Genomic DNA, 24,922 nt, shown 5'->3' on the forward strand with positions numbered 1-24,922 from the left:
AGGATTAGCTTTCAAATGATATCAAAGGTCATTAGGCTTAGCGGGATTCCACGAGTCATCCAGAGTTCGAATATGTCGTCATCGAGAATGTTGGCTCCGTCAGTCAAGGTGGGAGCATTAAAAGGGATGCTGGGGTTTTTCTACGGGAGGCTAAAATAGTGTGGATTAGCTTCCATTAGCTCAAGGTTAAACAGTGGCCACTTAGACCTGGATTTATTTATTTTTGTCGAGTAGTGAGTTTGTCCCTGTAAAACAGAAGAAAGAGCAGCAGCATTAGAGTTCATGAGAATTACATCATCATTAGCTGGACAGAAATATCACTTAGAGCACTTAAATCTCTTAGATTTAAACATGAAAGAAATGTTGATCCACTTCATTTCCAAGTCTGGAGGAAAGTAGAAATGAGTGGTGTCTCTATTACACCTGTGTAATCTCGTAACCATCAACGGCAGACATTGATCTTTGTCTTTGTGGGACTCCAAGTAAATCAATCAGCCAGGTAGGTTACAGATAGCATAGAACCCCCAGATCATCCTCTCAATAATAAAGGAGCAGAGTGGTCGATGGTCTGAGGCCAAACTATTGCTAACTACACTGGAGTGCCAACTCTGCTCGTGGAACATTGGATATACTCAGGATGATGATTGCTTTTTTCTCTCTTTTGGGAAGTGCTGCAGTAATCAGTAAAGCAGAAATACTTAATGAAATGGGACCACTCACCACATTTCATCTCCATCAGTGTTAATATAGGCTGCAGTTCCAAGAGAATATTAATTCTCATGAAAATAATTTCAAGAAGTCACAAGTCAGGATGCAGTAGACCTACTTACCTTAGTTTGTAGCGCTTAAGGAGAGGTTTATTGTTTTTCCGTTTTTATACATTTGTTAATGTATAAAAATGCTATTTGTAAGAAATTTACAAGGAGCAGTTAGATGTTCTATTTTAGTGAATCAAGGTACAGTCAAGTGCACTGTGTCGAGGAAACCAAAGGCATGCCAGCACGCTTTTAGTCATTTTTTGGGCAGGGCAGTTGTCAAGGTGCCTTTCTTCCTCCCCTTATTCTGTGTATTCTTTGTGGACCTCATCATACACATACAGTTGTCTTCAGTTTGTTCATACATTGATCTCCAAGCTCACCTGCACCTCATCTTTTATTAAGTTACACTTGTCCCTTGTTCTCTCATTTAGCCACAAAGTACAGAATAGAAAAGAATACAATAGAAAGCGGTGAGCACAGGGTCATCTGCAGCAGAGACACACACTACCTCCGTTCTAACCACAGATTTGTCAATATTGGATTATGTTTCAGCCATGCCTTTCTCTATCTGTTCATCTGTTGAGGCCTCAGGTGTGATGTATAGGGTTGGGTACAATACTTTTAAGGATACCAAACAAATTACGTAAGTAAGTACTACCGAGTACCAGATCACGTTAAATCATTCCGTGCCTAATTTTGGTACGTGAAAGCACATCTGGTTGGTTGATTGTTTTTTCACAGAGCATTAGCTGAATGGTTATTAAAAAAAAGTATGCTGAAAGTTCTCTACCACTTTTGCTGTCATTTATGATCACATAACTTCAGAGAGACTGCAGTTTGAAACAGTGAATAGTATAGAGAGCGAGAGAGAGGGGGAGTCAGGACAATAGCGAGACTAAATATAGCTAGCCTAAAGTCTGGTTATACTTTTCAGACCTACACACAGGCAACACATGCTGCAATATAATGGAATATAAAATAACGATAAGCTGAAAGCAGTCACATGTTCACCTACTCCGAGACACACACGACAGCACATTATGCCCTGATGACAGGTTGAAGTTGAAGTTGGTTGAAGAAAAATGTTAGAATAATTTTTACAACTGAAATTCCCGTTTTGTTATTACACAGAGAGGAAAGCACCGAAAAAAAGGTATCGTTGAGTACCTGTATTGGTTCAAATGTGAACGCTACCCAACCCCTAATGTTAAACTGATCCATGAAAGGGTCGGTATAGCTGCAAGTTTTTGTTACAACCAAGCAGGAGCACACCTGACTCAACTCATTCAATCACCTCAACTGTCTTCACATAGCTGATTTGTTTGATTAGGTGTTTTCTTGCTTGGTTAGAATAAAACCCTGTAGCCACATGGCCTTAATGGATCAGTTTGACACCCCTGCATTAAAGCCTCAGTATGATTGAGACAAAGTGCTTGTCAGACCATCTAACAACTTCTGAAACGTATAAGCTTTTTGACGGCACAATCATGGAAAAGGCTGTGTGTTGATCTACTCATGTTTGTTGGCACAGTATTACAGTTTTGACTGCATGTGGAAAGTCCACTCTGACCCTTTTGGACATGGGAAAATATATATATATATTTTTAAAGTGCATCCTATAGACTTGCATGGCTATTCAAGACTGTTTAGGCTGTATATAAATAATGGACATAGTCACTATGACGTCACCCATTGGTTTGTGGCCCGTTGGAAGCATCGAGATCAGCGTTACACTCGTCGCCATCTTGCATCGCCATCTTGTTTCTGATACGGGGAGCAGACCATATTTGGACTGTGGAGGAGCGAGAGGGATCTGACGACGCTGACTATACTTCATGTTAGCATTAACTGGAGCTTTAACTGGGATGTTCATTTTGGCTAGCAAACAAAATGTTCAAATAAACTGTTAAGTGAAAATACAGTGAAAGGGTCAAAGTTATGAGACCAAACCGGTAAATGTCCTTTTTTTATATCTATATAGCATTATATACAACTTTATTGACACAGTGCCATGGATAGGCATTGTTCTGCTTCTCTCCTGATGACTGCTCACCTTGTTAGCCACCTGTCAATCAAAGGTAGCCACACCCCAAATCAATCTATTTTCTTCTAAATGGGGCCATTATTTGAACTATTCACATCAAATTTTCTTGAAGAAGATTTCTTACTTGCGATTGAGACCATAGTGTTGTCCTAAAAAAAATTCTGAGGTAATAAATCAAGTGAGAAGTTTTCTCATTTTGCATTGAAATGAATGGAAAGAAATGTTTTTGCAGCCACACTTAGTACACCCTGCTGGAATTTTCGGTAGAATGCAGCTTAAGGCACTTCCTGGTTTGCCTCCCTGCTCAGACCCGGAGGTTGCCGCCTGGTTTTCCCAAGAGGAACACCAGAAAGTGACCTGACACAACATCTGTTAACATGAAAGTGACAGTGGCCTCTAGTGGTTGTACTTTTTATGATTAAAGAATGAAATCAGGGGACAGTGTTATCGAGCAACCTCAAAACACTGCATTTTAACACAGGAGACTGATGTTCAGGGCAACACTGATTTCTTTTAAACCATGGCCATCACAATAATTCCCCAACTCTTACAAAGTGTTTATAATTGTAGCATTGACAATATTAACAAAGTAACAGATTATGTCTGTGAGTGGCTCTAAAAGGCAATTACAAACAACAGATTTTGACGTCTAATTTGGAGGACTTGTTTGGCTATGCAAACGTGGATATTCAAAATGTGCCCTTTTCTCTCCCTGCACAATGTGAGTGCAGGCATTTGGGTCCTCATCCTTGCTGCCCCATAACTGAATTATGTCACAAGGGTGTTCAGCGCACCAGAGGAGCACTTGTCTGCTGTGGGGTTTTTTTTTTTCATTTTAGAGAGTCTTATGTTGGTGCACCAATTAAAGTGATGAAAGTGTTAGAACATGGATGTGCTCTGTGCATTGTGCTGTGGACGTGCTGTGAGCAGGCAGATGGCATGAAATGCAGCCAGTCTTGGTACCAAAATTGCAGTGTGCCACTTACTTGTTGAAGGCATATGCTCAGCACAATCCCCACAATACTGAACCAGCGCAGGCAATAAAAGAACTATAGAAAAATGAGTGCCTGCATGAAAACAAAGCCCTAAAAGAAAGGTGCTTTCATACTTATTCATCCTAAATTGAATGACCGATTAATGTGTTCAATCAGGTTACAAAACAGCCAAAAGTCAGCAGGTGTTCTGCATTGGCATCACTGTAATAGTAGATTACTTTTGTTGCAAAGTATTTTAAGTCTACACTCAGGGCTGGAATAAATGAGCAGCACATGCAGTAATCAATTTAAAACTTTTTTCAATCTTATATTAAGAAATAAGTGAAGAACGAAAATCCTGTAAAATGTGTCAATGTGCAGGCAATGGTTGTATGAAGTAATTGAGCACTATCTGTAAGGAAATCAATGGGCTGGTCAGAACAGGCTGCCCCCCTGTCTGGTGCCAATGTAGAGCTCAAACCCTGTTTGAACTGGCCCTATTCATACCCATCACTCCATTAAGCTTCTACATTCTTCTCATTATGAACATAGTTAGAAACCAATTAATTTAAGTGATTAAAGTGTTTCCTAACTCAAGTGAAGTTAAGAAGATTGAGGTCAAATAGTGTTAATTTATTTTAGTGAATATTCTGCTGCTGCCCCCTCATACACAAATTATCAAAAGTACCCTGCTGCCCATACACTGATTAATTCCCACCCTTAATTGTTGTGTCTGGAATAGCCTGGGGTGGATGGACAAGGCTGTCCTTCACTCCAGTGCCTTGAAGTGATATCGCTCACAGTGGAATAATGTCACAAGATAATCAGATGTCACATTTAACAACAGAAGCTTGGGAAGGCAGAGGTGCAGTGTAATTAGAACACAGAAAGCTATGTTCATTGACAGCAAGCATCTAGCCTGCTGATAGTGTTGCTAGCAAACACTGAACTCTCACCTGCTTATAAATACCAGAGTCCTTTTTGTCCTTTTTATTTGTGCCCTCAATTTAAGCATGCCATACATGGCTCAGAACCCCCCTATATATGCGAGCTGTTGCTGCCATATGAGCCAGAGTGCAGCCTCAGATCCTCAGGCAGAGGTCTTCTGACAGAACAGAAGTCACAATGTGCCACAAAAGGTGACTGGGCTTTTTTGGTCAGAGCCCCAAAACTCTGGAATTCCCTGCCTGATGATCTTCGACTTGCAAAATCAGTGACATCTTTGAAATCTCTTCTTAAAACATATCTATTTAAAAAAGCCTTTTATTAATTTTACCACATGACCTAATTTTAACATGTCTTTACTGTCCTAAATTTGCACTGGGGGCAAGCGGGTTGGGGAAGGGGGTGAAGGGTGTACATTTTTTTTTACTTTGTGTGTGTGTGTGTGTGTGTGTGTGTGTGTGTGTCCTTACTTAAGTCCAAATTGGGGATTTTCATCAGCTCACACACCAGTTGATTGGGGACACCATTGCCATTGAGGACGAAAACCACGGTCCCCAATTAGATTTCATTGCAGTTGCATTCAGCATGCTCCAATATGGGTTTCTGTCTGAAAATCTCCATAGTCCCCAAAACTTGTTTTTGTCAGATATTTTGTGTGTGTGTGTGGTCCTGACTCCACTCCCCCCACCAATCTGTGTATGACTCTATGTTCCCCCTAGTGGAAGTGTGTGGAACTGCCGACCCCAAAAGTAGGTTACACGATAATAAAATCATAGAAGGGAAATATGAACCTGGAAGCCTACATAGTAAATGATAACTTAGCAAACAATAACTTAACAAAAAATAAAGTCTGACTGTGAAATGAATATTCATAAGGATTTATCTAGTTCTATCCATAGCTAGAAATGTAGCTGGCACTGCAGTAGCATGCATATACCAGTGCTACATGCTACATGCTATCTGCTGAAGTGATGTGGATTTGTCTAGGGCTTTTTTAACTTTAAATAAACTTAACTTGCTTAAAGTTAAGTACAATTGTGAGACACTCAGTCAATTTTGTGAAACCTAATTCCTCAATTTGCACTAACTTGAAGACCGTGTTGGCATTATTAGCCAAGTCTATGTGCACTCTAATGCATTGCAAGCTCTTGGAAGCACATAGCTACCATTACTGAGCCTACTTCTCCAAACCCTACTGTAGAAGTTGTCTGTTGTCAACATGAGTCAATGATCACACAGAATGTACATAACTGCATCTAATCCGTGTCTTCAGTAACTGGCAAGTGCAATACAGAACCCAAGGGAAAGTTAACTAGACCTCTGTGCATTCTGACTGGATGAGAGTACACAGTACGGTGGCTCATGACAGTCAAACAGTGAGAGTAAAAACAATGCTGAATGTCGTTCTCTGAAGTGTATCAGTTCCTGTGTATCCAGCTGGTTTATCTTGCTTTAAGAGCATTTATATGCATAACAGTAATGCATTCATGTTCAGGAAATTTTGTCCATGCAAATAGAGCTATTCTTGTTATGTTTAACAGTGATATGGATCTACTGCTGTTAAAGTACTAGACATTTATTGTGGTTTTTATTTTTTTATTATTTCAGACTGCTATTATCAGTGTGTAACAATACTGAATATCAAGCTGGCACAATACAGAATTCAGTACACCATCTTCATCCCCCCTTCATTCTGTCCTGGCCGACACACCATCTTGTTTAGTTGCACTACCCCTCCATCACGAACCAGTGCCTACCCAAAACCTCCCCAATATTAAAGTTATTCTAAGTCTTGTTACGCGGTTTCTAAGCTAGTCACGTACAACAAACATCTCCTCACGATCCACTGGCTGTCTGTCCTCTGAATATACTGTGAAAAACCTTGGTCTCTGTGAACAGCCCAGGCTCCAAAACATTGTGGTCCAGGCTGCACCAACCAGCCAATCACTGACAAGAAGGATTGGGAGTTTGCATGCATGCACATGAAGGAGGGTTGGGGGAGTAGAGTAGACGAGAAAAGTTAGCTAGAGGACTGTCTTTTTTGATATGGCTGACACAGGACCAAAAAGGAGACGTTCAGATGCTCATCTGGCCAAGAACAGGGAAAAGAAGAAGGAACAAGCCAAGTCTGTATTTAAATGTTCTAACCCTTATGCGCATTCATGTCAGGGAGCATGAGAGGGGGAGAGGTGGAGATGGGGAGGGGCAAGCTAGCTCCATTTTGTTCGATACCATTTTTCAACGTCAACAGAAGTGACATCAACCAACCGTGCTTAGAGTACCTTTAAGCTTCTGACTTTTTTGTGACTGATTTAATTTTTTTTTGGTCATTTGTTATGCTCTGTTGTGTTTGCCTATTCCTGACATGATGATGAATTAAACTTGATCCATAGAGTTCCCTGCCTGCCATTTCCTGCATTGGTTTCAACCTCCTTGCTCTCCTTGATGACATCTTACCTATGTTAATTTCATTATTATGTTGCTGTTAAAAACATAGCATTGGGGTGTCCTGGTGGCTCACACCGGTAGAGCGCTTACCATGTAGGCTGAGTCCTTGCTGCGGCGGAGCTGGGTTCAAATCCGGCCTGAGCTCCCTTTGCTGCGTGTCTTCCCCTCTATCACCCCCCTTTTTATCTCTGTCGGTATGAACCACCAATGGAGCAAACCATGTTGATAGCTTGCTATTGCTAGTTAGTCTACATAGATCTTCTTTGGACCCACGTGCCCCCAAACAACCATTTTAAAATAGTTTAAAAAGGCGTATGCAGCCTTTTGTTGATACAAAAATGATTAGAGTTAATTAACTTACTGACGTTCCTGCTTTATCAAAAATAAACATCATTTTAGGTGTGGATTTTGGTCAGTAGTATTTAGTTTGAGGGAACAAAAACAAAGACAAACACTGTATAATGACTGACAACAACAGAGCCTTGAACTCTGAGTATAGAACTAATAATGTATGTCTAAATGTGAAGAACTTGTTAGCTGCAGTATCTGCAGTATCTTAATGTGAAACAGATCACTAAGGTTTGGAATAAATCATAATAACCTTCTTCACAAAACCAATATCAGGATATATTTCCCCATTATTTAGAGTCACATGGATCCAAATGTTCTGGGATAGAGGTATTATGTTTTCATACCATGCATCCTTCATTTTTGTCTTTCCTCAGCAGACTTAATCTATTCTATTCATCTATTATATGTATTAACTCCATTTTCTGAACAGCAGTAAAAGCTTACGGTATGGTGACAAAGTTGATCTTTTGTTGTCTTTTTTGTTATAATGTAATCTTGATTTAACTAAAGGTGAATGGAAGTGAAACAATTTTTTCTTGACTTCTATATTACAAATCAAGCCGACTGCTTTAATCACTGTTCTAATAAACTACTGATAACATAGGCCCTAATTATCAATATGCTACATGCTATACAGGGTAGGATATAGCACTGCTGGATGAGTTTCAGTATTCTGAAAATTGTAAACAATACTGCATACTGGGTGAGCAGTATTTGTGAGTGTAGTTGAACTTAATACTACTACTACTACTACTAATAATAATAATAATAATAATAATGTTTATTATTGTTATTATTATTATTATTATTATTATTATCATTATTATTATTATTATTATTATTATTATATCTTTATAGCTATTTTCTAAAAGGTCTGTACTCTTGTGACTTATGCAATAAAAAATAGTCACCACTGACTAAAGTATAAAACACTCATATAATGCACCATTCAATCCACACACGACTACAAAAATAAGATTAACACCGCTCCAATAAGCAAAACTACATTGTAAAGTCCGCCCCCGCCCGCCCCCCCCCCCCCCACTTCCGAAAGGTAGCACGTGCGTGTCTTCCCGGCAGGTCTGCGCATGTGCCATGGTCAGTGTTGCACAGAATGCCAGCAGGATGCCACGGAGGAGGAACATTTTAAGGTAAGCAAAACGTTTTATTGAAACAACAGGGTTTTGTGCAGTGTGCCAACATCCAGCCGTTTAATGACTGACATCCGTAAAAAAATAAATTAAAAAAAGTGCTGCTTCCTAGTTTCTGTTGAATTGGTGCAGATGACCGGACATTTAAGCTTGAGCGCTAATGGCCGTAACACCTGCTGTTAGCTAACTAATGCTAAGTAGTGGGAGCTTGTGGTGCTGGAGTTCGTAGCAGGGTTTAGCAGTTAGATTACCTGTCACTGCAGCATGCAAGTTAAGGCCAAAGAGTTTTGTCGCCATTTGTATTAAAGATCCTGGTCCTGACAGTTAAAGGTAATGCAGCATATCATAGCTGCATTAGCTATGCAGGCTAATTGTGAAGTGAGCTAGCAGAGTGAGTCTCGGACACAGGTGCACTACTTAGTTTGGAGAGAAAAAAAGCGCACAGATTAGCGCCAGTCTTGGTGAGCCTTATTCTGTGAATGTTATTACAGTTTGTGATTAAAAAAATAAATAATTATACAGTCTTTCGAGGAGGGGATGCGTTATTGAATTTTGAGTAGATTTTGCTGATTGCAGTGATAAGAATGATCCGCTATTTAACGTTATTTCTTGAAGGGTCTTGCACTAAGCTTTTCAATCAGGTGTGGTTTAAACTTTGCTACAAGCCAATGTGTTTAGTGTATTGTAATGAAAACACATTGTTCCAATTATTTAATTGAAATTGTGTTCCAGGACTGTACATTGTCAGATTTTAAAGGGGATCTATAAATAACTTTAATATATCCATCTTGTGTGTATAATATAAATAAGCAATGTGTTTGATAGAAAAGGGTTAATACTTTAATGACCTTCACATTGCATTTGCTTTTTAAGAGGTTTTTATTATGAGGGTTGATAGTCTGCTTTAGTGTTTAGGTATGGTATCAATACAAAATTATGTCCAAACATGTATGAAACTAATGTTAGTTAACTGAGAATCTGATCTTAGTGAGTCTCATAGATAAGTATTCTCTCCAACAGGTAGGATGGCTAACATTGGAAGTTCAATGGAGAGAGTGAGGAAGAAGAAACGAGTCACTCCACAACAAGATGCAGAGCAACACATTCAGCTGAAAATTGATAAGGCTGGACTCGAAGAGCGTTTTATCAATCTGCACAAAGGTTAGTTTTTGTATTTTTGATTTATCTAATGTTTTTCTATTATTGTTAAGTCAACACTGCATCTGATGCATATCTCATTTATTAAGGTAACTTTGTTAATAAGTCTATGTGGATTGGGAGAGCTGGATTATGCAGTATTTTTGAGCCATTTTGGTAATATTTGGTTAAAGTCTCTGTACATACATGTAATGAATCAGATGCTCAGAGAAATAACTCCACCCAATGCTGCTGCACACCCTGTATTTTTTTCTTGCTACAAGGTCCCTGTCTCTATGCAGAGTCTTCATGTCTGCATTATGATGCATCTTGTAATCAAAAAAATGTCCACACTTCCATTCATTACTTGTTATATAATTGTGAATTTAGTAATACTCTGTGGTTTTGAAAACTTCCAAGGCACACACAGACTTTGCTGATGGCCCACCATCTAACACAATATTGTTGCACAGCTTTGCTATAGCTCCCAGAACAGTAGATTCTGATTTAAAATATGGCATGCTGCTGTAGTAGATGAAAAATATTGATATGGTGTTTTATTTTTCCTTATTTTAAAGGTCGGGGTGTTTTTGCTACTGAGGCTTTCAGAATAGGAGATTTTGTGCTTGAATACCGTGGCAAACTTCTCAAACAGGACGTCCCCCTTTCTTTGAGGCACTATGATGACACAGAAGCAGTGTTCCTGTTTGATTTTCAGTGGAAAGGGAAAAATTATTGGTAAGTAAGAGTGAATATGCCCTTCCTTGCAGGTGTAATCCGTAGGAATGCATGACATGGGCAGTTTTCCCCCTTTTTCCATGCAAATTACATTTTAAAAATCCACAGAAACCACTGATGGAATATATTACAAACAGGAACGTTTAATGTGGAGAAATGTTGCAGGGACGACTTGAACCATCATACTGGTGTCATTGTATGCATCAAAAGGTGCGAATGACACATTCTTGAAATGCTTTAGAGGAGCTTTTAAAGTATTGAGGTATATATGGTGTATCGTGATAATGCCTGAAATTATCATGATATTATTATTAGGCCATATCGCCCAGCCCTTATCTGTACAGTTTTCTACCCAGGAAAACTCAAATGAGACATTTGATGGTTAAACATGGTTACTTCACGAGCACTTGGATTCTAGAGTTCTGTGTCTTCACTGGCCTCATGTAAAATGGATATTCACTCTAAAATAAAGTACATTTTGTCAGGTGAAAGGGTCAAAGACGAATAAGGATTTAAAATGTGAAAATATATGACAGTGTCTAAAAATGCCTATTTAAGCTCTTTCTATGTTTATTAGACTGTTCTGTATACAACTCAACAACAGAATAACTTTAAGAATAAAATTTGCGTATTTTTTGTGGATTGTATGCAAAATGTATGAAAAATGTCCTTCCTGGGTAACGGGAATGGATTTTAAAATAATTCAAATTTCTACCATTGTTAGCTTATAAAAGTTAATAGATATCAATTTTTAGAGTTAAACAAACAATTACTGCTCAGAAAAACATAGTTTTATCAAAAATGTTTGCGATATATTTGGTTAGTTATACTGGAATGGGCTTACTAGGTGCTCTTGATCGTACAATCTTTCATGCCAAAAAGAGAAAAAAACTGGAAAATGTATTAGAATACTTTACAGTAAAGGCAAAAATATTTGTCATTGTATCCTCAACTCAAGAAAACCTGATTGTGTAAGATAATATTACATTTTAGGTTAGATTACTTCACTGCATCACTGTTACCCGGAGTGACATGTTGTTATCCAGGAATGACGTACTGCAAGATTTCAAAGTTTTTCACGACTCATGAATATATCTTTTCAACAGTCATACATAGTACAAAGGGAGAGACACTGAGAACTGTTAAATATTTGAAAAATGATTTTTCAATCTCAATTTCAAAAACAGAACTGACCGTTTAACAGAAGACAAGTCAGGTCGAGAAAGAAAGAAAGAAGGAAAGAGAAAGAAAGAAAGAGATGGAGTCAATTTGACCCTTGAGGACGGTATGAGGGTTAAATGTAGGCATTTCATAAATTAATTTTGCTGGCATTTCATAAATTGTGTGCGGGGGGTTAACGACTCTGCCTTTTGAATGATCACAAATGAGGCCTAACATTAATTTTAATGCTAGGCTCCAAACAAATCTTCATAACTCAAAACTGAGGATCTCACTATGTAAATTCATACATTTTCAGAAAGAGTAGGACCTGATGTATGTAGGGATGTACTGTATAAAGTGTTCATGTAGTATGAAATATGTGGACATGTTCATAGTTCAAACTTGGAAGAAGAAGGAAATCTTAACTGTTTCTATCATGAATTGAAGAAAAAATACAACTAAACATCATAAAATATCAGACACACATAAGTCTATTATTAATATAATATTACAATATCAACTTGATGCTTAAAAACTGACAAAATACGAAATAAAATACTATATTCATCAACATGTCCATTGTGGATAACAGAGGACATGTCCTGGGTAACAGAAGATCTTCGTTATCCAAGGAGGACATATTGTCATCCAGGGAGGACAAATAAGCTATTTTCCCGCCAAAACTTGGCCAAACAATGGCCTAGATAACTAAAACATAACGTAGTCTTCATCACATCAATGATAGATTTCACATGGAAAAGCCATTTTTTAAATAATAAAACCAGCATATGTTTTATAAGCGTTATCCAGAAAGACACATGATTTTAGGACATCATACACCAGTGACCAAAAAGGTCCAAATATCAGCATTTAAAGAGAGACTTATTGACCTTTCAAGAAGTTGTCTGGGTGCATCAGAGTCTTCTTGATTATGATGTAGCTGGTCAAATGACTACAGAAATGCTTTATGGGTAATGGTGGAATTTCAATGTCTGTTACCCAGTGAGGACATTAGGGAAATCCAAAAATGCGGACAAAAGTATTACTTGTGTAAAAATGTAAAAAAGCCTTGGGTTGTTACTGTATTAGTAGGTATTATTGCAAACAACACCACAGTAGATTATGTATACATTTCTTAATTTTTTTTGCCATTTTGTCAAATTTTTATAGTTAGATTTAAGCCCGGACGTTACTCAGGAAGGACATTTTGGTACTTTTGAGCACCATAGCTCCTTAAATGTTTATTTCTTACAATAGGTAATGATATAAGTAAGTAAAGAGGAGTGAGTTGGAGAACATAATGTAGTGTTTTAAAATGTTTATTTATTTATTACATAATAAATATGCTTCGGACCCTGAAATTGAGACGTCTCGTCTTTGACCCGAAAATTGAAATATAGTGTAAATCTTCATTTAATCAGCCCCAGTAACAGATATTGTGATGCTTTCATCTCTACAATAATCCTTCTCGAAAAAAAACACCAGTTGATGGTAAAACTGAGAAAATCGCAGCGCCCAGCACGAGGTTCATGTCATACTTCAGTGGCTTGCTCAGCTGTTGAATTAAACTTTCCCTTCTCTCCAGTCTTTCTTTATCCAAATTTTACGTTTTTTTTAACTGTCTTACTATGCTGAACACTGTATACAAACCAAGTTAGCAACTTTTGGTCTCAACTTTATTGTTCTTTTTCTTAAGTCTTGATGCATCAGTTGAAGACAAGTCGCTTGGAAGGCTGGTGAACGATGACAACCGAAAGCCTAACTGCAAGATGAAAACTATTGATATTGTTGGGATGCCACACCTATGCTTGTTTGCTATAAAAGACATTACCCCAGGTGAAGAAGTAACATACAACTACGGCGATGCAGACTGGCCTTGGCGCAAACAGGTACACCAGCATTTGAGTTAAATTGTGATGCCATTTATTTTGGTTGTTTGAGTATGAATGTAACGTGCCTTTCCATGATGTATCCTAGAGTTGGGTGGTATCCAGCTTTTGATGCCTTAAAGCCTTGCATGAATTTAACTTGCTTGAACGTCTCATAACACTGAGCAGTTAAAATGTTCCCAGATGTGACATAAATGGAGCCACCTACATCCTCACACACTTAAGTTCAAACTTTAAGTCTTGTTGGTTTCTTAAATTGTATCCTGTTTGTGTTTCCAGCAGAAATCATCACCTGAAGTCTGGAAGCAGACTGTGGATGAGAGTGACAGACCTCAGGTAGGAGCCACATTACTGCATAGACTACTTAATCCCTCAGGGATGAGACGGTATTGGTAATCTGTGTTGTATATAGTGGGTCAGTGAGTATGAATTACCTCCCAGCACTTCTCTTATGGCAGCCCAAGTAGTCTGTGTCCATAAGTACTTCTCATGTCTGTGTGTCTGCTGTTGGGATGGACTCTGTCTGTCAGTTACCACACTACAAGTATGTCTAGACTGACAAACTGGTGTCTAAAGGTTTCATCTAACGGACGTCCCCAATTGGTTTTGGTCAGCAAGTGTGTGTGTTTTGAACGACCCCAAAAGTATGTCTAGACTGACAAACTAAACTAAGTTTCACTTGCTTGAACGTCTCATAACACTGAGCAGTTAAAATGTTCCCAGACGTGACATAAATGGAGCCACCTACATCCTCACACACTTAAGTTCAAACTTTAAGTCTTGTTGGTTTCTTAAATTGTCTCCTGTTTGTGTTTCCAGCAGAAATCATCACCTGAAGTCTGGAAGCAGACTGTGGATGAGAGTGACAGACCTCAGGTAGGAGCCACATTACTGCATAGACTACTTAATCCCTCAGGGATGAGACGGTATTGGTAATCTGTGTTGTATATAGTGGGTCAGTGAGCATGAATTACCTCCCAGTACTTCTCTTATGGCAGCCCAAGTAGTCTGTGTCCATAAGTACTTCTCATGTCTGTGTGTCTGCTGTTGGGATGGACTCTGTCTGTCAGTTACCACACTACAAGTATGTCTAGACTGACAAACTGGTGTCTAAAGGTTTCATCTAACGGACGTCCCCAATTGGTTTTGGTCAGCAAGTGTGTGTGTTTTGAACGACCCCAAAAGTATGTCTAGACTGACAAACTAAACTTAGTTTAACTTGCTTGAACGTCTCATAACACTGAGCAGTTAAAATGTTCCCAGACGTGACATAAATGGAGCCACCTACATCCTCACACACTTAAGTTCAAACTTTAAGTCTTGTTGGTTTCTTAAATTGTATCCTGTTTGTGTTTCCAGCAGAAATCATCACCTGAAGTCTGGAAGCAGACTGTGGATGAGAGTGACAGACCTCAGGTAGGAGCCACATTACTGCATAGACTACTTAATCCCTCAGGGATGAGACGGTATTGGTAATCTGTGTTGTATATAGTGGGTCAGTGAGCATGAATTACCTCCCAGTACTTCTCTTATGGCAGCCCAAGTAGTCTGTGTCCATAAGTACTTCTCATGTCTGTGTGTCTGCTGTTGGGATGGACTCTGTCTGTCAGTTACCACACTACAAGTATGTCTAGACTGACAAACTGGTGTCTAAAGGTTTCATCTAACGGACGTCCCCAATTGGTTTTGGTCAGCAAGTGTGTGTGTGTTTTGAACGACCCCAAAAGTATGTCTAGACTGACAAACTGGTGTCTAAAGGTTTCATCTAACGGACGTCCCCAATTGGGTTTGGTCAGCAAGTGTGTGTGTTTTGAACGACCCCAAAAGTATGTCTAGACTGACAAACTAAACTAAGTTTCACTTGCTTCAACGTCTCATAACACTGAGCAGTTAAAATGTTCCCAGACGTGACATAAATGGAGCCACCTACATCCTCACACACTTAAGTTCAAACTTTAAGTCTTGTTGGTTTCTTAAATTGTATCCTGTTTGTGTTTCCAGCAGAAATCATCACCTGAAGTCTGGAAGCAGACTGTGGATGAGAGTGACAGACCTCAGGTAGGAGCCACATTACTGCATAGACTACTTAATCCCTCAGGGATGAGACGGTATTGGTAATCTGTGTTGTATATAGTGGGTCAGTGAGCATGAGTTACCTCCCAGCACTTCTCTTATGGTAGCCCAAGTAGTCTGTGTCCATAAGTACTTCTCATGTCTGTGTGTCTGCTGTTGGGATGGACTCTGTCTGTCAATTACCACACTACAAGTATGTCTAGACTGACAAACTGGTGTCTAAAGGTTTCATCTAACGGACGTCCCCAATTGGTTTTGGTCAGCAAGTGTGTGTGTTTTGAACGACCCCAAAAGTATGTCTAGACTGACAAACTGGTGTCTAAAGGTTTCATCGAACGGACGTCCCCAGTTGGGTTTGGTCAGCAAGTGTGTGTGTTTTGAACGACCCCAAAAGTATGTCTAGACTGACAAACTAAACTAAGTTTAACTTGCTTGAACGTCTCATAACACTGAGCAGTTAAAATGTTCCCAGACATGACATAAATGGAGCCACCTACATCCTCACACACTTAAGTTCAAACTTTAAGTCTTGTTGGTTTCTTAAATTGTATCCTGTTTCTGTTTCCAGCAGAAATCATCACCTGAAGTCTGGAAGCAGACTGTGGATGAGAGTGACAGACCTCAGGTAGGAGCCACATTACTGCATAGACTACTTAATCCCTCAGGGATGAGACGGTATTGGTAATCTGACAAACTAAACTAAGTTTAACTTGCTTGAACGTCTCTTGTTAACACTAAGTAGTTAAAATGTTACCAGATGTGACATAAAGCCCACTAAATAGGTTCATTTTTGAAAATGCAGATCAAAGGCTCTTGTTTTATTAAGTGGGTTTATATCGACCTTTGATTATTCCACTATATGTGTTCTTACTAGGGCTGTGAGTTTATCAACAAATCAAGTTTGAACAAATTTAAAATTACCTGTAATTCGTTCGAATAAATTTGAACACCCCAACAAAACATTGCAATGCATAACCAGCGATATAGTACAATATTCTAGAGCCAAACCCATACCAATTTATGTTGTCAACCTAAAACCACCAGTTTTTTTTCCTTCATATAGTGCATAGGGTCTAAGATTTGATACATTGGTCAAAGAGTGCTCACTCACATGCACACATGCTTTTTGTGTTTTAGCTGTTATCTGGTCCTGTGGATACATCTCCAATGGAAGATAAGATCAACTGCAACAGCAGCAGTCCAGGGGCAAATACCAGCCACTTTTCATCTTTCAATGTAATTGCTATTACATTATTGCACATTTTTGACTGTTAAGTGTTGTGTTTCCAGGTAATATTTGCTTTGCTGAACAAGGTCTTATCTAATTTAATTGCTGTCCTCATAGTGTCGAATGGCAAAACTGAGAAGGCACCATGAGGAATGCTTCAATCGACATAAAATTGCAGAGGAGCAGCGAAATGCTAAAGATAGACAACATACCACGATTCTGTTAAAGCGTGCACGGCAGGCTCAGAAACCGGCAGAACTGGATGCTCTTGTGAGTAATGTGAACATTGCTGTCTGCCCAACTCTTTTCCTCATGTGTATTACTAGGAGAGTCACTGCAAACCGGTTTATATATTTGCCAGGGACAGGGAAGGCAGCCATTTGCATTTTATTTTGATCAGTCTGTTTTCATTAAAAGTAATCTTGGCAAAAGTAATCTCAGATATGGCTTTGACCTACAATTAAAAATTAAGTACTCAATAATACCAAATGTATATCAGTGTAGAGCCTAAAAATACAGAGATTTATTTTCTTGTCTTCCCCTCAGTTGGACCATTTGAATGTTTTGACCAATTTAATTTGGGTGTGTAGAGGGCAAAATATGAGGCTGATCCACGTGCACACAATTTCAGCTGGACTGTTAAAATAAAGAGAACATTGAGTGCCAGTATGTATAGGCACCGTTTTAAAAATCTGATTACTTTTCTTTTTAGGGCATGTCATTTACGTTTTTTGGGCGCACATGCTCTTTTAGTATGGATCCTGTGCAATGTTTTATAAATGAGACACAGAACAGGAGGATCCTGCTTTCTGTGGCTTCAGCAAGGAAACCAGACTGCCTCCTTATGAGTTCTCAGTCTTGATTGGTTTAAGTGCGATGGGATTCCAGAACATTTTTTTCCTTTTTTGTCTGCGTAGAAAGAGAGAGAGAGATACATGGTTTACTGACCAAACACTCTATAATACTGATGACTATTGGAACTATTCAACACTTTTGATAAGAATATATGATTTACAGCAGCCATAAGTCCAAATTGTACTCATGAATTGCACCTGTGAACATGCATAAGCAGTGATAGAAAAAACATCTGAAATTAAAACTTTTGTCTGTCAACTGGTAACATTTTTATTTTCAGGCCCCAATTCCAAATTGGCAAAATACCTCTGGCATAGGGCTGGGTGATATGGATATCGTTTTATTGCCCAGCCCTACTCTGGCACAAAATATTGAAATTAGGACAACTATTTAAAGAAATTACCAGCACAAGATTTGTGGAATGTTTAGATGAATACTTTATGTTTCTTAATTTATTTATTTCTAGTGCACTTTATTTTCCATCTGCCAGCAGATGCATGGTTTTGCAAACCATGGCTGTAAATGTAATGCAGCTTCCTCACTTCAATGTAATGCATGTTTATAGCTATGTACAGCTATAGAAATACAGAATTTAAGAGACAGGATACTGTGCCTTCTTTTATGACTTGCTTACTTTTAGACATTAGTGAGAATAAGGCATTATCAAAATGTTTATTTTAATAACAATTGGTTTAATATTACTGAAAGTTTTGTTATTGTACTTGAACAGAGTATCATGTTTGCTTTAGATGATTTCTCATTTTTTCTCACATCTTTTCCTCAGCTGACTTCACAATCTCCCTTGGATGATGCCATTGAGGAGGAGCATGATGGTATTCAAGTATGTTCACATTAGACTGGGGGCCATGTTTATAATCACTCACATGTTCTTAATTAATCGAGCATTATTATAGCATTGAAAGGGTTGCTATTCATCTGCCTTTTTGTAAAGTCAAACTGAATTTGAATATTGCAAATAGAATGTTTGGTTTGTCTTTTTAGACACTAGCCTCATCAGACTCTTCATCGACGGATGAATCAACAATGGCCAGTGATCTAGTGGACAGTGGAGAGCCAGCAGCAGCAACAACAAAGGTGACACTACTGCATTGTAACATTAGCTTGTTATTTGGTTTTCAGCAGTTTTCCACAACATGGATAACATCAGTGTTATCATTTGGCATCATTTATAAAAACATCACGGTTTAGAATGAGTTTGGTTCAACAATTTTTAACTGACAGTAGTGCAGTTATTCTTTTCGACCTACTTAAAAATTTGATTTTTTAAATTTGATTTAAAAGACAATAAAACAAAGCACAAAATCTCAGAAATGTTTTATTAAATAAATTGCCTTTTAAATACAATAACAAGAGCAAGCAAATGACTTCGGATTATAGAGGCTGATACCAAACTTAGCTAAAACCATGGAAAATGTAAATTATTTAAGCCCTGCATTAACTATCAACTGATGATCATTGATTTAAATATGGCAAACCTAAAGTCTTCAAAAAGAAGAGACAAGAGAAGTAGCTACTTCACCTTGTTTGGGAATGCATTAAGCAATGAACATACACACTCGCATATGTCAGATTTTTATGCAGGGCTGATTTACAAAACAAAAACAAAAAAACAAACATAAATGTAATTTAAGTTAAGTTGTAAGTTCCTTTGGCCCTGCCTCCTTTCACATCTAGAATCTACCCTAAAAATGGCAGGAATATTGTTCATTATTTATTTATGACCTTGTTCCAGTGTTTGACACGTTAGTGATGCTGTCTATGTGTTAGCATGTTTGACATGTTTCCACTCAGAAATAACTGTCGAACAATGCCAGCCCAGCACCCTTTCCCTTAGAGCTGATTTGAAAGCAGTGGGTGGGTCCTCCAGCTCCACTGTCTCTTGTGAATTAGCGATAGTGCAACAGTGTCGTCTTCTTTGTATTCATTTATTGTGTCATCTTTTGCTTTTTACGTTAAAAATGGCTGGAAAACAGCTTTGAGGCACATTACTGCAGTTTACTCGTGAGGAGTATGGTTCAGAATGGTAACAATCTCACAAATTCTCTTGCCATTTGACAGCCAAGTGTATTCGTTGTATGAATATGTACATCAGACCATGATGTCTATATTCAGTTGGTGCAGGATCAACACCTGTACTGTTGCACCCTGAGTCATAACAGTAGTGTACAATTTGATGTGTGAATTATCTCTTTTATTTGAATAAAATTTGGTAAATGTGCCTTATTTTTCCCATATACAGCTAAAAGAGAGAAAGTTTATGTAATAAAAGTGCAGTCCATCAACACAGTGCAACAACCTTTGCATTTTTGTTTCCTCAAGGCCCCTAGGTATAAGGAAAAATCCCCTGATTCATCCGATAACACAGACTATAATGACTCAGACTACGCTCCGGACTCTGAAGGAAGTTCCTCTGAGCTTGATGAGGACATAGAACTCTATCCAGTTGCAAAAAAGCCTCTGCTGTCTCTACGATATCCCCTTTTATCTTCAACAAGCCAAGCCATTGATTCTGAAACTCCCGTAAAAAAACCCACCACAGACAGCCCTAAGAAAAGGAACTCCAACACTCCAAGGAAGAGAAAGAGGTCATCTCCTCATTCGGAGAAGAGCAACTCGAACACTCCAAAGAAAAGCAGAATCCAACATCTTTCGGACTCAATCAAAGTATTCCCTCCCTCAAAGTCTCAAAGTCGTCGAGTATATAGCAAAAGAAACTACTGTCTCTATTGCCTCAAGCCTTTTTCAAAAATTGCACGACACCTGGAAGCTGTGCACGGAAATGTAGAAGAGGTTGCCAGAGCATTTCTATATCCGAAGAACTCAAAAGAGAGACGCAATGCGTTAAATATTCTGAGACGGCGTGGAAACTTTGCCTATAATGCTTGTGTTGTAAGTAAGGGAGCTGGAGAGCTCCAGGCCTGCTACAGACCTCGAAAAGCTAGATCTGCTTTTGATTTTATTCATTGTTTTCATTGTCAAGGACTCTATGCCAAGAGGACTCTGTGGAAGCACATGAAAATCTGTCCAGCCCGGGGAGAAACCGATGATGAATCCAGGACTGGGAAGCAGCGAGTTCGATCCAAATGTGCCCTTAAAACTGCTGTTGTTCATGAGATTAGTGAGGGCTTGAAGAGTGTGATTTCCTGCATGACCTATGATGAGGTCACTCGGACGATCCAAAATGACAAACTTCTACTGCAGTTTGGACAACACCTCTTTGATCTAAACGGGTCAAGAAAGAACAGACATGACTTAATAAGACAAAGACTTCGAGAACTTGGGCGACTGTTAGTAGTTGCTCAGAAGAAAACTTCTATTCGGAAAGCAGAGGAACTCATCTACCCATCCAACTTCAGCAGTGTGATATCTGCAGTGAAAGAGTTGGCTGGGTACAACCCAGAGAACAACACATTTCTCACACCTTCCTTAGCCCTAAAAGTTGGCCACAGTCTGGGTGTACTTTGCGAGCTAGTAGAGACTGATAATTTGTCCACAGTCAACAGAGACAACACCCTGGTGGAATATGCTCGTGAATTCAAGACCATTAAAAGTTTCAGATGGAAGGCACTGATAACCAGAGGCGCAACAACCACTATGAAAGAGCTGAAGTGGAATGCACCTCCAATTTTACCTTTCACTGAAGACGTCAAATGTTTGGACTCTCACATGGAGAAGGTTAAAGATGTTGCTGAAAAAATGATGAAACTCTCTCCCTCTGCAAACAGCTATGCAACACTTGCCAAAGTGACGTTGGCACAGGTGATCATTTTCAACAGAAGAAGAGAAGGAGAGGTGTCCAGGATGGAGTTTGCCACTTTCATGGCGAGGAAAAAGTCAGAACTCAACAAGGACATGGAGGCCTGTCTCACCCCTCTTGAGAAGAAGATGTGTGATTTCTTCACCAGAGTCGAAATCCGGGGAAAACGAGGAAGAGCAGTCCCTGTGCTGCTAAAGCCATCAATGCTCTCAGCCATGGAGCTCCTAGCTCAAACTCGTGAGTTGTGTGGAGTCCTCAAAGAGAACTTTTACATGTTTGCTAGACCAGGTGCTTTGTCTGCTTACAGAGGGGGAGAATGCATCCAAAAGTTTGCAAGGGAGAGTGGTGCTAAAAATCCAGAGGTCTTAACATCAACAAGGCTGCGAAAGCACATCGCTACAATGTCACAGGTACTCAATCTTCAAGAAAATGAATCAGACCAACTTGCAGACTTTCTGGGTCACGACATTCGTGTGCACAGGCAGTATTACCGCCTGCCACAGGGAACACTACAGCTCGCCAAAATGAGCAAAGTGCTTTTGGCGGTGGAGAAGGGGACCCTCTCAAAGTATAAAGGTCAAGCCCTTGACGACATTGAGATTGACCCTGAAGGTATGGATGTGTGTATATTAGTACAATTATATTAAGGTTAGATGTGAGCCATGGCTATTGTCTCATGAGAAATGCATCATCACTGCTCTGTATTTTTCCTCATTGGCAAATGTGTATAATCATGTTATCTATAATATTAATATACAAAACTACTTGTGTAAATGTGTAATTTAAGTAATGCAGGAAGTCCATTCTGAGTTTTAATCTTAAGGCTACTATTCCTAAGGGTTTTTTTTTTTTGGTTTTCTTACATTGTCACTTCAGAAAGAGTTGAGTGTTCACAAGAACCAGACGTATCAAGTGATGAGGATGAGCCTGCCACCGCCAACTCAGCCACGGACACCACAGCTGAAGACGATCATGAGGCAGAGGTGACATCTGCCCTTCTCCCCACTTCTTCTGATGCCACTCTCAATCAAGGTAAAATTCAGATAGGATTCATGTTTTGTACTAAGTGACAGTAATGTATCCAGTCAAACCCCAAAGTTGGGTATGATGACAGAATCTGCACTGTACTCAGTCAGTACATGCTGTAGCAGTCCTATAGCAGGTTGTAGTATTGGATAATTAGTAAAAGTAGTTAACATAACTCATTCATATTATCCTCAGATAAGTTTAAATTAATTTACATGTAATTTAAAATCACAAACTATGATGCCTTTTCGTTTTAAAACTCTTAACTTGTAACTAACCAACTATTTATGGTCTTCCATTGTTTGTCACTTGACCTCTGTTGTCCTTGCACATTTAACATTGATACTGACAGAAGGGTAACTTGACATCCCCTTTTCTCTTTTCTTTACAGATAGAGATAACTCTAAACGTAAGTGGGATGACAGTGAGGTGCGTGCTGTTGAAAGACACATGATGCGCTTCATACACGCTTGCAAGGTACCGCAGAAGATTGACTGTCTTCGGTGTATCAATGCAGAGCCCTATGCACTGAGAGACCGCAACTGGACTGGTGTAAAAAATTACGTCAGAAATCGAATCACTGCCTTGAAGAGAAAGGCTTGTGCTAAACAATAAGAACATTTTATGTTGCTTTTCAGATCATTGTTAAGTTCATATTTCTCTTTTGGAAGTAATAGACTCAGCTTGTTACTGAGCTAATGGACAAAATCTTGAACTCTTCTGTTGTTAAAGTGTACCCTGGTAAAGTATACTTGTTTGATGTATACTGTAAGTTGAAGCATACCTGTTATTTGAACCTGTTTCGGTTTACAGAATAGTAGCACTTTGAGACTGGCCCTTCCTGTTACTTAAATGGCCAATTATGTAGCCATTAGTATGTTTCTAATGGCATTAATATGTTGTATGCCACAGAAATTGTTGCTCTGAGCTTCGTAGTCAACTAACGACTGTACTGTCAGTCTGTCACTGTCAGCCAAGTTCTTGACTCCTATGGAAAATCTGTAATTTTAGAAGACTTTCCATTTCCTCTGTTGGGCTCTGGTACATGTTCATGCATTGTGTTAGTAAAACACATTTTGACAGCATACCTTATTTTGTTGGGTGATTTATTTTCATGCAGATTTGATTGTGGTGCCAATGTGGCTAATATATTCAGTCTAGATCTTATTTAGAACAAGGTGTTTCCTACAGAATTTTGTTGAAACCCAACTGTTGTGGCTAGGCACGGGGATAGTCCTGTCAATATAAAACTTGTTAGTATGGCAAGGGTTGGCCATTAGTTTAGCCATCGTCCTTCAGTTGTTTTCGTTTATATTGAATAAGTTAAATAAGAGTAAGTTAATGCATTTCTTTAGATATGTCAAGAGCTACTCAGGAACAGTGTTGAGACTGAATTTGAAGGTTGAATATTCTCATAACTAAACATAGCAAACATACATGTTAAAATTACTTTCATAGATTTTTGTCCCCAAAGGAATTTGAGGCACCTAAAAGTGATTTTTGTGAGTTTGTGTATCTGTGTACAGTTGAAGCCCCCAAAATTGACATTAAAATTATTTGTCCTCAATCTCAAGGTTAAAATTTATTTGGACAAAAGTTGTTTGAAACTAAAATCTCAGGTGATTTTCATAATCAGGGTAGTCCCAGTGATACATCCTACCTGCTGGCATCTCTCTAAACCATTCAGAAAGTAGTGCTCTCAAAAGTAGGGTGTTTAAGTGTGCGCCCCCAAAGAGGGCTTAAGTAAGTATGTGTGTGTGTGTGTGTGTGTGTGTGTGTGTGTGTGTGTGTGTGTGCTTGTATGCTTGTTTTACTTGCTGTTCAGCACTTTGCAACATTTTGTTTTGAAAAGTGCTCTATAAATAAAGTTTATTATTATTTATTATAAGCACACTTTTGCTGTGATATTATTACAATTCTTCAGATCAGTCTACAATGCAGTAATCAATGAGCATTATGTTGTTGGACAAAGTGGCAACTTCTAAGTTTAGGACCAGGGCTATAAATCTGGAACTCTTCCCCCTGGATGACAGATGTGAATCCAGAATGCTGCTGCAAGAGTACTCACTGGGTCAACTAGATGTTGAGTTATGCTGAGTTAGACAGGCAAAGGTATTCAAATCAGCAGGCAGAATCCAAAATCAAAATAAAGGAAAACTTACGGAAAGACCATTGGTACAATGACAGGGGAGGGGAGACGATGAGGCACATTAGAAGAGCCGTGGGTAATCAAGGGATCAGGAAACACTCAGGGAGCAGGGAGTGAAGAGACCTGAAACGAAACGAGAAGACGAGAAGATGTGATTACCAAAATAAACAGCAAACATGAACACATAGGAGAAACACACAAAAAAGCACTTGGAATT

The 24,922-nt window shown here is 38.9% G+C and overlaps 2 protein-coding genes across 3 annotated transcripts; both read left to right on the forward strand.

The window, feature by feature from the left end:
• Window positions 1-8,615: 8,615 nt before the first annotated feature.
• LOC131990658 (N-lysine methyltransferase KMT5A-A-like) lies at window positions 8,616-14,374 on the forward strand. 2 transcript variants are annotated; one of them, XM_059355742.1, is made up of 4 exons: window positions 8,616-9,832; window positions 10,387-10,546; window positions 13,404-13,596; window positions 13,876-14,374. In XM_059355742.1, exons 1-4 carry the CDS (start codon window positions 9,697-9,699, stop codon window positions 13,990-13,992), a joined length of 606 nt encoding a protein of 201 aa, XP_059211725.1. In that variant the 5' UTR covers window positions 8,616-9,696; the 3' UTR covers window positions 13,993-14,374. The 2 variants fall into 2 exon arrangements, with proteins under 2 accessions (XP_059211725.1, XP_059211726.1); XM_059355743.1 differs by having other exon boundaries at window positions 13,879-14,374.
• Window positions 14,310-23,478, forward strand: LOC131990713 (uncharacterized). Its single transcript, XM_059355828.1, has 12 exons — window positions 14,310-14,321; window positions 14,416-14,472; window positions 14,956-15,012; window positions 15,598-15,654; window positions 16,238-16,294; window positions 16,807-16,905; window positions 17,015-17,167; window positions 18,537-18,593; window positions 18,755-18,847; window positions 20,093-22,142; window positions 22,407-22,562; window positions 22,948-23,478. The coding sequence occupies exons 1-12, from the start codon at window positions 14,310-14,312 to the stop codon at window positions 23,169-23,171; spliced, it is 3,072 nt and encodes a 1,023-aa protein (XP_059211811.1). The 3' UTR covers window positions 23,172-23,478.
• The last annotated feature ends 1,444 nt before the right edge of the window (window positions 23,479-24,922 follow it).

This window comes from Centropristis striata, chromosome 18 (assembly GCF_030273125.1).
Source record: "Centropristis striata isolate RG_2023a ecotype Rhode Island chromosome 18, C.striata_1.0, whole genome shotgun sequence".
Lineage (NCBI taxonomy): Eukaryota > Metazoa > Chordata > Actinopteri > Perciformes > Serranidae > Centropristis > Centropristis striata.

What these genes read in the sequence shown, in the direction of transcription:
- LOC131990658 (XM_059355742.1), top strand. Translation starts at nt 9,697, where the DNA reads ATGGCTAACATTGGAAGTTCAATGGAGAGAGTGAGGAAGAAGAAACGA. An exon ending in TTTTATCAATCTGCACAAAG is followed by an intron (nt 9,833 to 10,386) that starts GTTAGTTTTTGT and finishes CTTATTTTAAAG; the next exon opens with GTCGGGGTGTTTTTGCTACT. An exon ending in ACTGGCCTTGGCGCAAACAG is followed by an intron (nt 13,597 to 13,875) that starts GTACACCAGCAT and finishes TTGTGTTTCCAG; the next exon opens with CAGAAATCATCACCTGAAGT.
- LOC131990713 (XM_059355828.1), top strand. An exon ending in ATGAGAGTGACAGACCTCAG is followed by an intron (nt 14,473 to 14,955) that starts GTAGGAGCCACA and finishes TTGTGTTTCCAG; the next exon opens with CAGAAATCATCACCTGAAGT. An exon ending in ATGAGAGTGACAGACCTCAG is followed by an intron (nt 15,655 to 16,237) that starts GTAGGAGCCACA and finishes TTCTGTTTCCAG; the next exon opens with CAGAAATCATCACCTGAAGT.